The sequence below is a fragment of the Mercenaria mercenaria genome, chromosome 4 (genome assembly GCF_021730395.1).
Source record: "Mercenaria mercenaria strain notata chromosome 4, MADL_Memer_1, whole genome shotgun sequence".
NCBI classification, from domain to species: domain Eukaryota; kingdom Metazoa; phylum Mollusca; class Bivalvia; order Venerida; family Veneridae; genus Mercenaria; species Mercenaria mercenaria.
The window spans coordinates 45387945-45403264 of NC_069364.1; the positions used below are offsets into that span (position 1 = coordinate 45387945).

A 15320-nucleotide genomic window follows, 5' to 3' on the forward strand; every position below is an offset into this window, starting at 1 on the left:
GCTAATTTAAGTCAACATGAAATTTCATTTGAATTCAGGAACATTATATTTGCTATCACATGACAAAAGGGCATACAAGAGCTGTCTGATGACAGCGCGCTCGACTATTCGGAAAATTGATTGAAGAATGGGGTGAAAATATTTCCAAAGATATTCAGACAAAAGAAATAAATAGATTAGACAAACAATGTTCCTGTATTTCTTTGACTTCCATAAGTCTGAAACTCTAAATGGCAATGTATGAACCAATTTCAAAGTCCAGAAAAGGCCATAATTATATTTATTATATACTCGTCAGGTATGACAAAGACACTGGAAAACTGACAACAGCTTTTCTTGTTGGTAACATAAATGTCTGTAAGAAAGCATTTCTGGTGATATTGGGTTTTCCGGCAAGCACATACTACGCAATCCGAAGGAAGTACATGGGTAAGGAAATTTAACAGTGATCTTATTACATGCATTTCTGTAAATGCAGTTTCTTGCTTCACTATTTTCTAGTAATAATGAGTTTTCTTGAACTTCATAGCAAATTTTCAGAATTCAGTCATTTTTAACCTGGGTATTTTTAATTCATCAACATAAACTGTATCTATAAAGCATTCTAACATGGCTTGAAATGATTTCCAGTTAAAGAAAGAAAAAATCAAACTCTGTACATTTATTTATTTATAAAAATATAATTCTGATGCTTCAGTATTTAACCACTAGGGCTAAAGTCCTCGCAGTTCAATTCCTACGCATCTGAACTCTGTAGTGAATTAGAAGATAAACCAATCAAAGGCCTATAAGAACTTAATGAAAACTTGTGCTGTTTAAATATGGTATTTTGATCTAGTATTTCTATAAATAATCGTTACTGGGTCCAATTATAGAAGGATGTGTTACAATTACTGGACCTGGCAGGCTTCATGGATCAAAAGGAACAGCGTCAATTTACGCCATAAGCTGGCTGAACTCCTTTGCAGAAAAGAATGCTGATAAAATGCCAGACTCCACACGGTACAACAACTTATTTCCATAAATTGCTTTCTATATTAAATTGATTCAAAATTTTCCTTCCGGTGCCAGTTTAAGTAACTGCTGTAGGGCTCCATTTATTTATTTAGGTTTTATGGAACACCAACACAGTACAGTTTATCTGGCACCAAACAGGAATAAAAATTTTCGTTCCCCATTTCATTTACATCGCAATAAAAACAGCACATTTAGTTGGTTGTTGTCTTAGTTTATTATCACAAGACATCAACTCAGCCTTACGTAATATGCCAGCATTTTCATCAAAATTCTTACCCACCCAGCCAGTATCGTTCCAAATTCCATCCCTATTCGTTACGCTATACAGTTCCTAGACCAATATTTCTATTAAATCCATGATGATATTTACTTTTGCAGCTTGACTTTCCAAGAACTTTCGGATAATCCCCAGTTGTTTATGTTTTTCAGGTTGTTTTTTTTTTATTCTGACCATGAGCTTTCGTAAACAAAGCAAGCTAATGAACTGACGGCATTTACCAAAATGTTTTAAATGTGCTTACTTAACTATCAACTGTCTGTTGGCCACGGATTGTGCATTTATTAACAAAATATTTTAAATGTAGTTTTTGTTTACAAAAACAAAATGGTGTTGTGTTGATTTCATGGACCTAAGCACCAATATTCGATATCAATGTGCCTGAGTGCACATGGTGATTTAGCGGATGCATCATATAAACCAAAGTAGCTAAATAAATCCTATTATGATCATGACGTATTGGTTTTATTTGAACATGTTAGCATGTAAGAAACAGAAAATTCATTGATCTTCAACAAATAGCATAAAATAACTATTTTGAGTTTCAAGTCAAAAGCTTTAATACGAAGTTAACAGAGATATTTGACTTTATCAATTTAAAAAATAAATAAATTCTAAGTTAAAAAGGGGCATAATTCTGTCAAACTTCAAATCAGAGTTATGGTAATTGTGTCTGATGGTGTAGAATTTGATAGTAAATAACTATTTCGAGTTTCAAGTCCAAAAGTTTAATAGTAACAGAGATATTTGACATTATCAAAAAATTCTAAGTTAAAAAGGGGCATAATTCTGTCAAAATTCAAATCATAGTTATGCGGATTGTTTCTCCTGGTGTAAACTTTGATGATAAATAAGTACTTTATGTTTCAAATCAAAAGCTGTGATAGTAACAGAGATATTTGACTTTATCAGAAATTTTAACAAAATATTCTAAGTTAAAAAGGGGCATAATTCTGTCAAGATTCAAATCAGAGTTATGGGGATTGTTTCTTCTGGTGTAGACTTTGATATTAAATACCTATTTAGAGTTTCAATTTCATACCTTTGACAGTAACAAAGACATTTGACTGTATCGAAAACTTTAACCAACGCCGGCGCCAGGGTGAGTGCAGTAGCTCTAAATTTTCTTCGAAACGTCAAGTTAAAAACCAAAAAACTTTATATACACTTTTCAGATTGCACTTGCCATGCTGCCTCACGAAAACAACAATATACGAAATGTATTGTGATGATGCAAAAGCTCAACTCCAGACCTGTGTCGGCTTTCAACACATGTTAAAGATTTGGAGAAATGAACTGCAACATATCAAAATCCCAAAGGTTAGTTAACGCAAATGTAGCCTGAATAAGTTTAAGTAAACCTAATTAGTAACAAGAGGGTCATGATGACCATGTATCGCTCATCTGAGTAATATGTTCCACGTTTCAAATGATGCTGAAATAACTTCTAATGCTTCTAGCTAATTCTAATACTACAATGAGCCTGATCCAAGGAAAAGAACAGGTTACAAAAACATACTTACAACATTAACTTTCATACAAACTGCTCCTAATAAGAATTATGTTCTTCCCATTAATCAGTACCACTGGTAACCTTAAAAGAAGATAGCAGACAATAACAGATACACGGAATACATTACTCTTACAAAAGGTACATGATGGTTCCATATCACTCATATTATTTTAGTTGCTTGCTTCAAGAAATTTCTTTGCTTAAGCTTCACTAACAAAAGATAGTTGAGTAGGTCATGGTACAGATTATTCAAGATAACTACTGAAATCTGCTTAAAAATTTAAGCTGATGGTCAAAATCTCTTTGCTGTAGCTTCAAAAACGAAATAATAGGTCAGTAGGTCATGACAATTCAGTATGAATACCGAGATCTGTATCACACATTCTAATATGCTTCTATAGGTTAAAACACTCAGACACTAGAATGACATCACATTAACGTGTGGTGACTTCAATGTTTTTGTTGCTACAAAAAAAAAAAAGAGCACTACAGAATTCCTTCTCAATTTAGGGGGGTATATATTTTTTGTTTTTCAGTTGACAATTATTAGAACAAAACTTGTAATAGCATAGCATTCTCTTATCAGAAGACATGATTCACAGTATGCGACACGTGCTGCAAAATTAAAGAAGCAAGGTCAAAATGTACAGACAAAGAATCCCGTGCAAAATGTGACGAGAGACGAGATGAACATCTTAAACAACAAAAGTAATTTTAAACTTTGTTCAGGGTATTGAAATACTGCATCCAGCGTTTTTTACACCAATTTGGGAATGGAGCCAAGGCAATAACAATTGGGAAAATTCCGTTGGAAAATGCCTAAATTTGGAATTGTTGAGTGGTACCTTCTATTAAAAATTTAAAATTCAAACAAGAGGGTCATGATGACCGTAGAGCCCTCACCTGAGTAATATGAGCTACGTTTCAAATGTCCAACTGATGATTTTCAGAATTCTTTTTTTTTTAAGATTTTCCAATGTACAATCAAGTAACCCCTGGGGCGGGGCCAATTTTAACCCGCGAATCAGGATTTGAACAAAATTTGTGCAAGTCTACTAGGCAATATTAACTATCAAATATCTAAGATCTAGGCCTTCTGGTTTCTGTTTAGAAAATTTATGAAGCCTCATTACCGCCCAATGCGCAGGTGCCCTCGGGACGGATATTTCTATCCAATTCGTAAACACATGACAGATATTATTATTGTTCTCTAATGGTGCATACAAACATGGGAATTCAATTTCTGTATTCAATGCAAACTGTAAGTTTATAAAAAATGCTTTATATCAAACCTTCAACTGCAGTGCACATTACTATTTGCAGTGCAGAAAGACAGAAGTACTACAAACACATTTCTAAAGCCAAACAACAGCCAAACAAGTACCTGAGCATAATCATGGACGCCATGGACCAGGACAAAACAGCACTGCCAAGACTAGCAACGACTCCAAAAACACTTGGTAATTTGTGGAGGGTTAAAGTTGGCCTTATGGCAGCATTGGTCCATGGCGTCGGCATTTATGGTTTCTTCGATGCTTACCAGTGGGGGCACGGTTCATCCTATACTATCTCGGCCCTGGTCCATGTGCTGCTGATGCTAGACTCCCTTCCAGATGTTCTGTATCTCCAATTGGATAACTGTCCTGGACAAAACAAAAACAGGTATACCTTATTCAAAAATGAGTTAAAGTGTTCTTGCATAATAAATAAAGATTTCCTGTATATTTACATTATTAATACAAGTGCCAAACAAGAGCTGTCTGATGACAGCGCGCTCGACTATTCAAAGAATTGATTGAAGAATGGGGTCAAAATATTTCCACAGATATTCAGACAAAAGAAATAAATAGATTAGACAAACAATGTTCCTGTATTTCTTTGATTTCGATAAGTCTTGCACTAAATGGCAATGTATGAACCAATTTCAAAGTCCAAAAAGGGCCATAATTCAGTCAAAATAGTTATGTACTCTTGCCTACAGATGGAAATCATAATGATAAATATGTGTTCAAAGTTTAAAAGCCATATGTCAAATAGTTTTGACAAAACGTGGACTTGTATAAAAACAGAACCAATTTCGAAGTCCAGAAAGGGCCATAATTCAGCCAAAATAGAGGACAGAGTTATGTACTCTTTCCTACAGATAGAGACTATTATACTAAACAAGTGATAAAAGTTTCAAAGCGATATGTCGAACACTTTACAAAAAATATGTACTGGTACGGAAAACTTAACCAAGATTTCTAAGTCAAAAGGGGCCATAATTCAGCCAAAATCCTTGATGGAGTTATGTACTCTTGCCTATAACTGGCCATGGTGATGGTAAATAAGTGTTGAAAGTTTCAAAGCTTTATCTCAAAAGACTTTGTCAAAATGTGGACTGGTACGAAAAACTTAACCAAGATGTGACGCAGACGCCGTGGTGAGTAGGATAGCTCTACTTATTCTTAGAATAGTCGAGCTAAAAACTCATTAATACAAATGTTACTATATATAGTTAACAAAACTGAATGTGTTTTCAGCAGGTTGTTGCTTTCACGCACTGATTATCACTTACCGGCCTGGGCCGAAAATCATCATCCGCCCGGTAAACAGGTGCGCATGAAACCAACAGCTACATAAAACGTCATCATAGACATCAAAATGGCCTGTCACTGGTTTACACGGTAAACTGCTGACGTTGTTTATCGTAGAATTACATTGCTTGGCTAAACATTAGCAACAAGAGGGTCATAATGGCACTGCATCGCTCACCTGTTGTCATTGCACTTAAGTACACAAAATTACTTCTAGTGACATAAAATGGAAGGAATAAAAAAAAAATATTGTAAGTGAACTAAAGAAGGATCTGCCAAATAAACACAAAAGCACTGCAATACAACACAAATGCAGAGCAATATACACAAAACAAAGTCATATGACCTTATTATTTGACCTACTGACCTAGTTTTTGACCGCACGTGACCCAGTTTCAAACTTGACCTAGATATCATCAAGATAAATATTCTGACCAATTTTCATGAAGATCTTAAGAAATATATGGCCTCTAGAGAGGTCACAAGGTTTTTCTATTTTTAGACCTACTGACCTAGATTTTGTCCGCACATAATCCAGTTTCAAACTTGGCCTAGATATCATCAAGATGAACATTCTGACCAACTTTCATACAGATCCCATGAAAAATGTGGCCTTTAGAGAGGTCACAATGTTTTTCTATTATTTGACCTACTGACCTAGTTTTTGACGGCACTTGACCCAGTTTCAAACTCGATCTAGATATCATCAAGTTGAACCTTCTGACCAATTTTCATGAAGATTTTGTGAAATATATGGCCTCTAGTGAGGTCACAATTTTTATCTATTTTTAGACCTACTGACCTAGTTTTTGAAAGCACGTGACCCAGTTTCAAACTTGACTTAGATATCGTCATGATGAACATTTTGACCAACTTTCATAAAGATCCCATGAAAAATGTGACCTCTAGAGTGGTCACAAGCAAAAGTTTACGGACGCACGCACGCACGGACGCACTGACGCACGCACGGACGACGGACACCGCGCGATCACAAAAGCTCACCTTGTCACTTTGTGACAGGTGAGCTAAAAAGCGGATTTTTTGGTAATTCAATGGCAGTAACTCAAAAATGCCTAAACCAATTTGGCTAGTTATCAAACCTGGCCGCGGTCTCATGGTCAAACACATTTTGTTCAAGTTTGATGAAGATCAGAGAAATGTTCGACTTAGAGTGCGGACAAGAGTAAAACTGCAAATTTTTCGATAATTCAAGGGCTGTAACTCCAAAATGCCTGGACTGATTTGGCTAGTTATCGAACTTGGCCGATGTCTCATGGTCAAACACATTTTGTTCAAGTTTGGTGAAGATCGGATGAGAAATGTTTGAATTAGAGTGTGGACAAGAGTAAAAAGGCCGATTTTTGGTCATTTAAGGGCAATAACTCCAAGACACCTGAACCGATTTGGCTAGTTATCGAACTTGGCCGAGCTCTTATGGTCAAACACACTTTGTTCGAGTTTGGTGAAAATTCGATGAGAAATGTTCGACTTAAGAGTGCGGACAAGCTTTGTGACACACACACACACAGAGTCTGGAGTAAATCAATATGCCTCCCACACCACTGTGTGGTGGAAGACATAATGAAGCTGCTATTGTGCAGACAAGGTCAAAATAGCTACTTTTGGCACTTTCAGGGACCATAACTCTGGAACCAACAAGTGAATGAAGTATTGCCATGCAATACAAAGTCCCCTACTGGAAGGCATCTAATTTTCTCTTCTGCAGTATAACATAATAAACTGATATCTGTCAATGATGTATGAACACTATTGTACTATATATACAATAAAATATAACAAAGCACTTGGATTAAAATTTGCATATATAAAAACGTACAGTTGTTTTCATTTGGAATTTTTTTTTTGGCCGATTATACAAAAAGTTATCATAAAAGATATTTATAGTAACAACAAAGTGAAATAAACCCTATATAAAATATAAGTCCACAAGAAACTCTTTACCAGTAGAGATAGATCAAAATACACCTAAAATTTGGATGTAATGTGCATGTTGTACCACAGAAAAGTGGTCTCAATTTTTCCCTATGGCCAGTAATAAAAAAGTTACAATATAATAACAGGGAATTATCTGAAGTCAGAATATGGTTTTTAAATAAGAAAACGGGCGTTTTCAAATATGTTTTTTTTCTGTGACGTCATGTATATATTTTATCCACGCTTGTCAAACAAAGGAAAATATACATACCGTTGTATTTGTTTCTTTTTACCATAAATAAATTCATATATGAGCCATGCCTGCATGTCTCACTTTCAAATACGAGTCAAGCCTGCATGACTCACTTTCAGAGTTGAGCCATGCCAGTATGACTCACTTTCAGAGATGACGCATGCCTGCATGACTCACTTTCCGTCATACTGAGACATCCATGGATGACTTACTTCTGTAAACGAGCCATCCATGGATGACTCACTAACAAGGCTGACATCCACGGATGACACACTTCTGTAAACGAGCCATCCACGGATGACCATGTAGCTGTGTCATCCATGGATGACTCACTTTCAAGAGTGACTCAAATAATGCCTGTTATCAATTGATGTCTTAAATGTCGAGCCATACATGTATGTCTCAATTAAAGCACAGTCGGTTGATCCCTAGGTTTCATATGAATTTGTAAATACTGAATCTGAAATTCACCTGTTACTACGATTACGATGAGTTAAAGAAAATCATTCAAATTGGTATCAAAGTGTTATTATAATTTGGAGACAAGGGGTGTTGATCAGGAAGCAAGTCTAAGAAATAATCATAGTTGATGCTATTTGGGTATCTTATATGTCGTGCTTTATACAACAAATCTTCTTTTTTGAAGTTGCAGAAACATTAGCTCAACCGGACATAAATAGACTTGATCAGAATACTTTAACCACAGGAAGTATTGATGAAATGGAAACACATGTTCAGTGGCAAATCTAAACATGCTAATCTACCTCTTTGTATATCAAGTGAAAACCAGTTCAGTTTTTCAACTTTAATTGTTTATTATATTTACTATACAACATACTAATATTGAAGGTGTGTAAAATGTTCCTCGTATACTTTCAAATATTTGTTAACTCATCAGATCTGTCCGAATGATACTTTGAATTACTTCCATCAATCACAAGTAGATGTAATATCAAATTATAGTTTTAATTGTTTGTAATCTCTGTTTAACTGGACCACTCGTACACCCTTGTGCAAAATGCTAAATGATCACTCATTCTTCTGCCATCACAACTCCTCATGACTTCACCTCCGAATCCATTGCAACACCTGTATTTTTGAAAAGAAAAATGTAATGATTAATATTAGTAAATCTTATGATATAAAATCATTCATAAAAGGTGTTATCTGTTTGCAAAGATTTAGATACAGAAGCAAAAATACAGTTATCAGCTCTTAGTGTCAAATCACAGTATTAATTGAACTGTAATATACTCCTCATAAATGTGTGTTGGGCATGTTGACAGGTATATTAATTAAAAGTATACAAGACAAGCTGAAAAGTAGACTGAAATACAAGAGCTGTTTGAAAAACACATATCCCCACTGATAGCCTTAGATTTTAAAAATGACCTTGAACTTTGACCCAGGTTAAAGTTTAATAGGTGTCTTCTATTAAAGGAGACTAACCATCCTATAAAATGGAAGTATGTAAGTCAAAAAAGACCTTCGGGTGTTGAATTAAAATGGATTTCACCCTAAGTGCCCTTTGACCTTTGACCCGGAAAATTATTAAGGGTCATCTTCTCAAGGAGACTGGGTAAATTAGATTTGCTGATACTGATCTATAAAGGATACGATGCTAAGTGACCTTGATCTTTGACCCAGTGGCCCAAAATTCATAAAGGTAATCTTCTAAAGGAGACCAATCAACCTATGAAATTTGAAGTATGTAGTTCAAACAGATTTTAAGATATTGCTTTAAAATGGATTTGACCCTAACTGACATTGACCTTTGACCTCATGACCCAGAAATTATTTGGAGACTAAACATCTAATAAACTATGAAGGCTCAAGTTCAAATGGTTCTCAAGATAACCAGTGAATGAAGTCATCCATGCAATACAAAGTCTCCTGGAAAGCACCTAATTTTCTCTACTGCAGTGCAACATTATGAATATATACGATATCTGTCAGTGATGTATAAACAATATTGTATATATAGATATACAATATGTTGTATCAAACGCTTGGATTAAAATTTGCATATACAAAAACCTACAGATGTTTATTGTTAAGTAACATCCATAAATATAAACAAAAGTGTCAGAATGTCACAACATACTCCCGTCATAGCAATTTCTTTACACTAGCACCTGCATTTTCATATTGATTTTATTGGCCAATTATAAAACAAGAGGGCCATGAAAATCATGTATAGCTCACCTGATCTATTGACCTAAAGATCATCAGGATTAACATTCTGACCAAGTTTCATTAAGATATGGTCATAAATGGGGCCCTCTAGTGTGTTAACTAGTTTTTCCTTTAATTTGACCTAGTGACCTAGTTTTTGACCCCACATGACCAAGATTCCAACCTGGCCTAAAGATCATCAAATTAACAGTTGGCCAAGTTTCATGAAGATACAGTCAAAAATTTGACCTCTAGATTGTTGACAAGCTTTACCTTTGATTTGACCTTTGTTTCTAGTTTTTTGACCCCTGATGACCCAGATTCGAACCTGACCTAGAGGTCATCAAGACATCCATGAGTTTCAAACTTAAATTCAGGTCTCTCGAGTGTTAACAATCTTTACATTTGATTTGATCTGGTGACCAAGTTTTTGACCCTACCTGACCCAGATTGAAACTTGACCTAAAGATCTTCAAGATAAACATTCTGATAAAGTTATCACGATATTGTCGTAAATGTGGCTTCTACAGTGTTAACAAGCTTTACCTTCGATTTGATCAGGTGACTTAGTTTTTTACCCCATCTGACCCAGATTTAAACTTGAACTAAAGATCATCAAGATTAACATTCTGACCAAGTTTCATTAAAATAAGGCCATAAATGTGGCTTATAGAATGTTAACTGGCTTTTCCTTTGATTTGACCTGGTGACCTAGTTTCTGTTTTCACTTGACCTAGATTTTAACTTGACCTAAAAGTCATCAAGATGAACATTCTGACCAAGTTTCATAGAGATATTATCATAAATGATAATTAATAAGCTTTCATATTGATTTTCATTGGCCAATTATAAAACAAGAGGGCCATGAAAATCATTATTATCAATTATTTTTGAGATTCTTAATAAGCTTTACCTTTGATCTGACCTGGTGGCCTAGATTTTGACCCAAGATGACCCAATATCAAACTCATCCAATATTTCTGACTAAGTTTCATTAAGATTGGGCCAAAATTGTGACCTCTAGAGTGTTAACAGTCAAATTGTTGACGATGACAGACACTGGGCGATCACAAAAGCTCACCTCGAGCACTTCGTGCTCAGTTGAGCTAAAAACTTATAAGTTATTTATAGTAACAACAATGGGAAGTTAATCCTATATACAAACAAGAAAAAATATATCTAATATAAGTCCACACTAAACTCTTTACCAGGTAGAGATAGGTCAAAATACACCTACAAGAGGGTCATGATGACCCTAGATCGCTCACCTGAGTAATATGAGCTACATGTTTCAAATGTCAAACTGATGATTTAGAATTTTTTAGAAGATTTTCCGATGTACAATCAAGTAACCCTTGGGGCGGGGCCAATTTTACCCAGGGGTCATGATTTGAACAAAGTTTGTAGAAGTCTACTAGGCAATGTAAACATCAAATATCTAAGATCTAGGCATTCTGGTTTATTTTTAGCAAAGTTTTCCCTATGTACAATCAAGTAACCCTTAGGCCTGGGTAAATTTGACCTGTGGGGTCAAGATTTGAACCAAATTTTGTAGAGGTCCACTAGGCAATGCAAAAATGTCAAATATCTAAGATCTAGGCCTTCTGGTTTATTTTTTAAATTTTTTTGAAGATTTTTCTATGTAAAATCAAGTGACCCCTGGGGTCATGATTTGAACAAATTTTGTAGAGGTCTACTAGGCAATGCTACATGTGAAATATCTAAGCTCTAGGCCTTTTGGTTTTTTTTTTTAGAAAATTTTTGAAGATTTTCCTATGTAAAATCAAGTGACCCCTGGGGCGGGGTCAAAATTGACCCCGGGGGGTCATGATTTGAACAAATTTTGTAGAGGTCCACTAGGCAATGCTACATGTCAAATATCTAAGCTTTAGGCCTTCTAGATCTGGTTTATTTTTTTTGAAGATTTTCCTATAGAAATCTATGTAAAATCAAGTGACCCCTGGGGCGGGGTCAATTTTGACCCTGGGGTCATGATTTGAACAAATTTAGTAGAAGTCCACTAAGCAATGCTACATGTCAAATATCTAAGCTCTAGGGCTTCTGGTTTTTGAGAAGAAGATTTTTTAAGATTTTCTATGTAAGATCAAGTGTCCCCTGGGGCGGGGTCAATTTTGACCCCGGGGTCATGATTTGAACAAACTTGGTAGAGGTCCTCTAGGCAATGCTTCACACCAAATATCTAAGCTCTAGTGCTTCTATTTTTGAGAAGAAGGTTTTTCCTTTCGGTTGCCATGGCAACCAGAGTTCTGCATGGAATTCAATTCTTTGAACACCTTTTGTAGAGCTTCACACAAGGAACATTCCTGTGAAGTTTGGATGAAATTGGCCTAGCGGTTTATGAGGAGATGTCGTTTAAAGTAGAAGTTTACGGACGACGGACGGTGAGTGATCAGAATAGCTCACCCTGAGCCTTTGGCTCTGGTGAGCTAAACAAGAGGGCCATGAAGGCCCTGTATCGCTCACCTGACCTATTGACCTAAAGATCATCAAGATTAACATTCTGACCAAGTTTCATAAATGTGATCTCTAAAGTGTTAACTAGCTTTTCCTTTGATTTGACCCAGTGCCCTAGTTTCTGACCCCACATGACCCAGATTCGAACTTGACCTAAAGATCATCAAAATTAACCTTCTGACCAAGTTTCATGAAGATACAGTCATAAATGTGGCCTCTACAGTGTTAACAAGCTTTTCCTTTGATTTGATCTTGTAACCTAGTTTCTGACCCCACCTGACCAAGATTTGAACTTGACCTATAGATCATCAAGCTCAACATTCTGACCAAGTTTCATTAAGATATGGTCATAAATGTGGCCTCTACAGTGTTAACTAGCTTTTCCTTTGATTTGACCTGGTGACCTAGTTTTTGATCCTACATGACCCAGATTCAGCCTGGATCTTGAGGCCATCAAGATTAACAATCTGACCAAAATTCATGAAGATATAGTTATAAATGTGGCCTCTACAGTGTTAAGAAAGCTTTTCCTTTGATTTGACCAGGTGACCTAGTTTTTGACCCCAGAAGACCCAATATTGAACTTGGCCAAGATTTCATAGAGTAATATTTTGACAAAGTTTCATTAAGATTGGGCCAAAATTGTGACCTCTAGAGTGTTAACAAGCTTTTCCTTTGATTTGACCTGGTGACCTAGTTTTTGACCCCAGATGACCCAATATCGAAGTCGTCTAAGATTTTATTGTGTGACCTCTAGAACTACTGTTGTTACTGATCACTTGTGTGAAGTTTCATTAAACTGTGTCAAGGGGATCAGGAGAGATGGTGTGCACAAGATTGTGTCTATGTATATAGTATAGTAACAAAAAACAAAGTCCCGTAACTCTGCAAATTTTTTTTCTGAAAGAACCTAACATGCCCCATGCACAACTACATTTGTTACTGATCACTTGTGTGAAGTTTCATTAAATTGTGTCAAGGGGATGAGGAGAGATGGTACGCACAGGATTGTGTCTATGTATATAGTATAGTAACAAAAAACAAAGTCCCGTAACTCTGGGGAGGGGGGGGGGGGGGGTGAGGGGGAATGTTACAAAAACAAGAAGACCAAATGGTCCTTGGTCGCTCACCTGAGAACAGTTTGATCCAATTTAATGAGTATCCTAATACTTAAAATGCGGCCACTTTTGCATAGGCAAGGTATTTGTTTGATTCGACCAGACGATCTTGTTTATGACCCATACTTGACCTCTACCTAGCTTTTAAGACAAACATTCTGATCAAATTTCAAGAAGATCCACTGAAAGATGCAACCCCTATTGCATACACAAGGTTATTCTTTGATTTGACCAGGTGACTAGGTTTTGACCTAACATGACCCTATTTGAACTTGACCTAAATTTCATTAAAGCAAAATTTTCTCAGATTTCATGAACATCCTACCTAAAATGTAGCCACTATTCAATTAAAAAATTCTTTGATTATTACTGGGTGACCTAGTTCTTGACCCCAGATCACCCCTATTTGAACTCTGTCTGAATTTTATCAAAACAAACATTCTAATCAAATATCTTGAAGATCCAGTGAAAACATGCAGCCCCTATTGCATACACAAGGTTATTCTTTTATTTGACCTAGTATTTGACCCAAAATGACCCATATTTAAACTTGACCTAGATTTCACCAAAGCAAACATTTTGATCAAATTTCATGAACACGCTGCCTAAATAATGTACATGTAGCCCCTATTGCATTCACAATATTTTTCTTTGATTTTTTTGGGTGACCTAGTTTTTGACCAGATGACCCCATTTGTACTCCACCTAGATCTATTTTATAAAGACAAACAATCTGGAAAAAAAAATCAGGAATATCCAATGTAAAATGCAGCCACTATTGTATACACAAGGTTTTCTCTGATTTGACCTAACGACCTAGTTTTTGACCCAGATTACCCATATTCGAACTTGACTTCATTTTTTTTCAAGGCAAAGATTCTGACTAAATTTTATGAATATCTATTGTAAAATGTAGCTCCTACTGCATACACAAGGTTTTTCTTTGATTTGACCAGGTGATCTAGTTTTTGACCCAGATGACCCAGTTCGAACCTGACTAGATTTTCATCCTGACAAAATTCTGGCAAATTTCATGAAGATTAGGTGTAAAATGCAGTCCTTATTGATTACTCAACGTTTTTCTATGATTTGACCTAGTGACCTAGTTTTTGACCCCAGATGACCCATTTTCAAACAAGACCTAGATTTTATCAAGACAATCAGTTTGACAAAATTCATGAAGTTAAATTGAAAAATACAGCCTCTACAGCATTCACAAGCTCAATTTTGGGACAGACAGACAGACGACAAACATTTGAGTGATCACAATAACTCACCTTAGCATTGCTCAGGTGAGCTTACAAGGGTGTCATGGTGGTGAACATTTGTGCTTAGTTAATCAAAACCCCTCAAGGCATGAAGAAGAAAGCTCTGGACAAAGTAATTCTTCAATTTGACATCTGACCTCCAAGTGTGAGCTGATGTTAGACCTAGGGACCTGGTTCTTGCGCATGACAATCCGTCTCATAGTGGTGAACATTGAGCTAAGTTAAAATTCAAATCCCTCCGTACATGAAAACGAAATGCGCTAGACAAAGTCATTCTTGTATCTGACCATTGGCCTCTATATGTGACCTTGACCTTTGACCTAGGGACCTGGTTCTTGCACACTCCGTCTTATGGTGGTAAACATTTGCGCCAAGTAATATTAAAAACCCTTAAAGGATTTTTGAGTTACAGACTGGACAAGGAAAAAAGCCCTTTTGGCCTTTGACTTCTAAGTGTGACTTTGACCTTTCAGCTAAGTGCCCAGGTTTTTGCGCATGCCACTTTGTCTCATTCAGAAGATGTTGCCTATAGTGTTAAGAAAGTTTTTCTATGATTTCTGCTACTGTCCTACTTTTAAACCTTTTGTAATCTAATTGAGACTTGGTCTAGATTTGACAAAATCAAATATTTTTAGGTTTAAGAATTTAGGATGTGGCTCTAGAGTGTTTACAAGATTTTGTAGGGACTTGCCCTAATGACCTAGTATTTGAAA

The 15320-nt window shown here is 35.9% G+C and overlaps 1 protein-coding gene across 1 annotated transcript in view; it reads left to right on the forward strand.

Annotated features, from left to right (window-relative positions):
- The first annotated feature begins 3408 nt into the window (after positions 1-3408).
- The window catches only part of LOC128556611 (uncharacterized), a 28273-nt gene continuing 16361 nt past the window's right edge, over positions 3409-15320 (forward strand). Inside the window, exons 1-2 of the mRNA XM_053542162.1 lie at positions 3409-3515; positions 4131-4469. Of these exons, the coding sequence (XP_053398137.1) occupies positions 4204-4469 (266 nt within the window). The 5' untranslated portion in view covers positions 3409-3515; positions 4131-4203. The remainder of the gene's footprint in view (positions 3516-4130; positions 4470-15320) is intronic.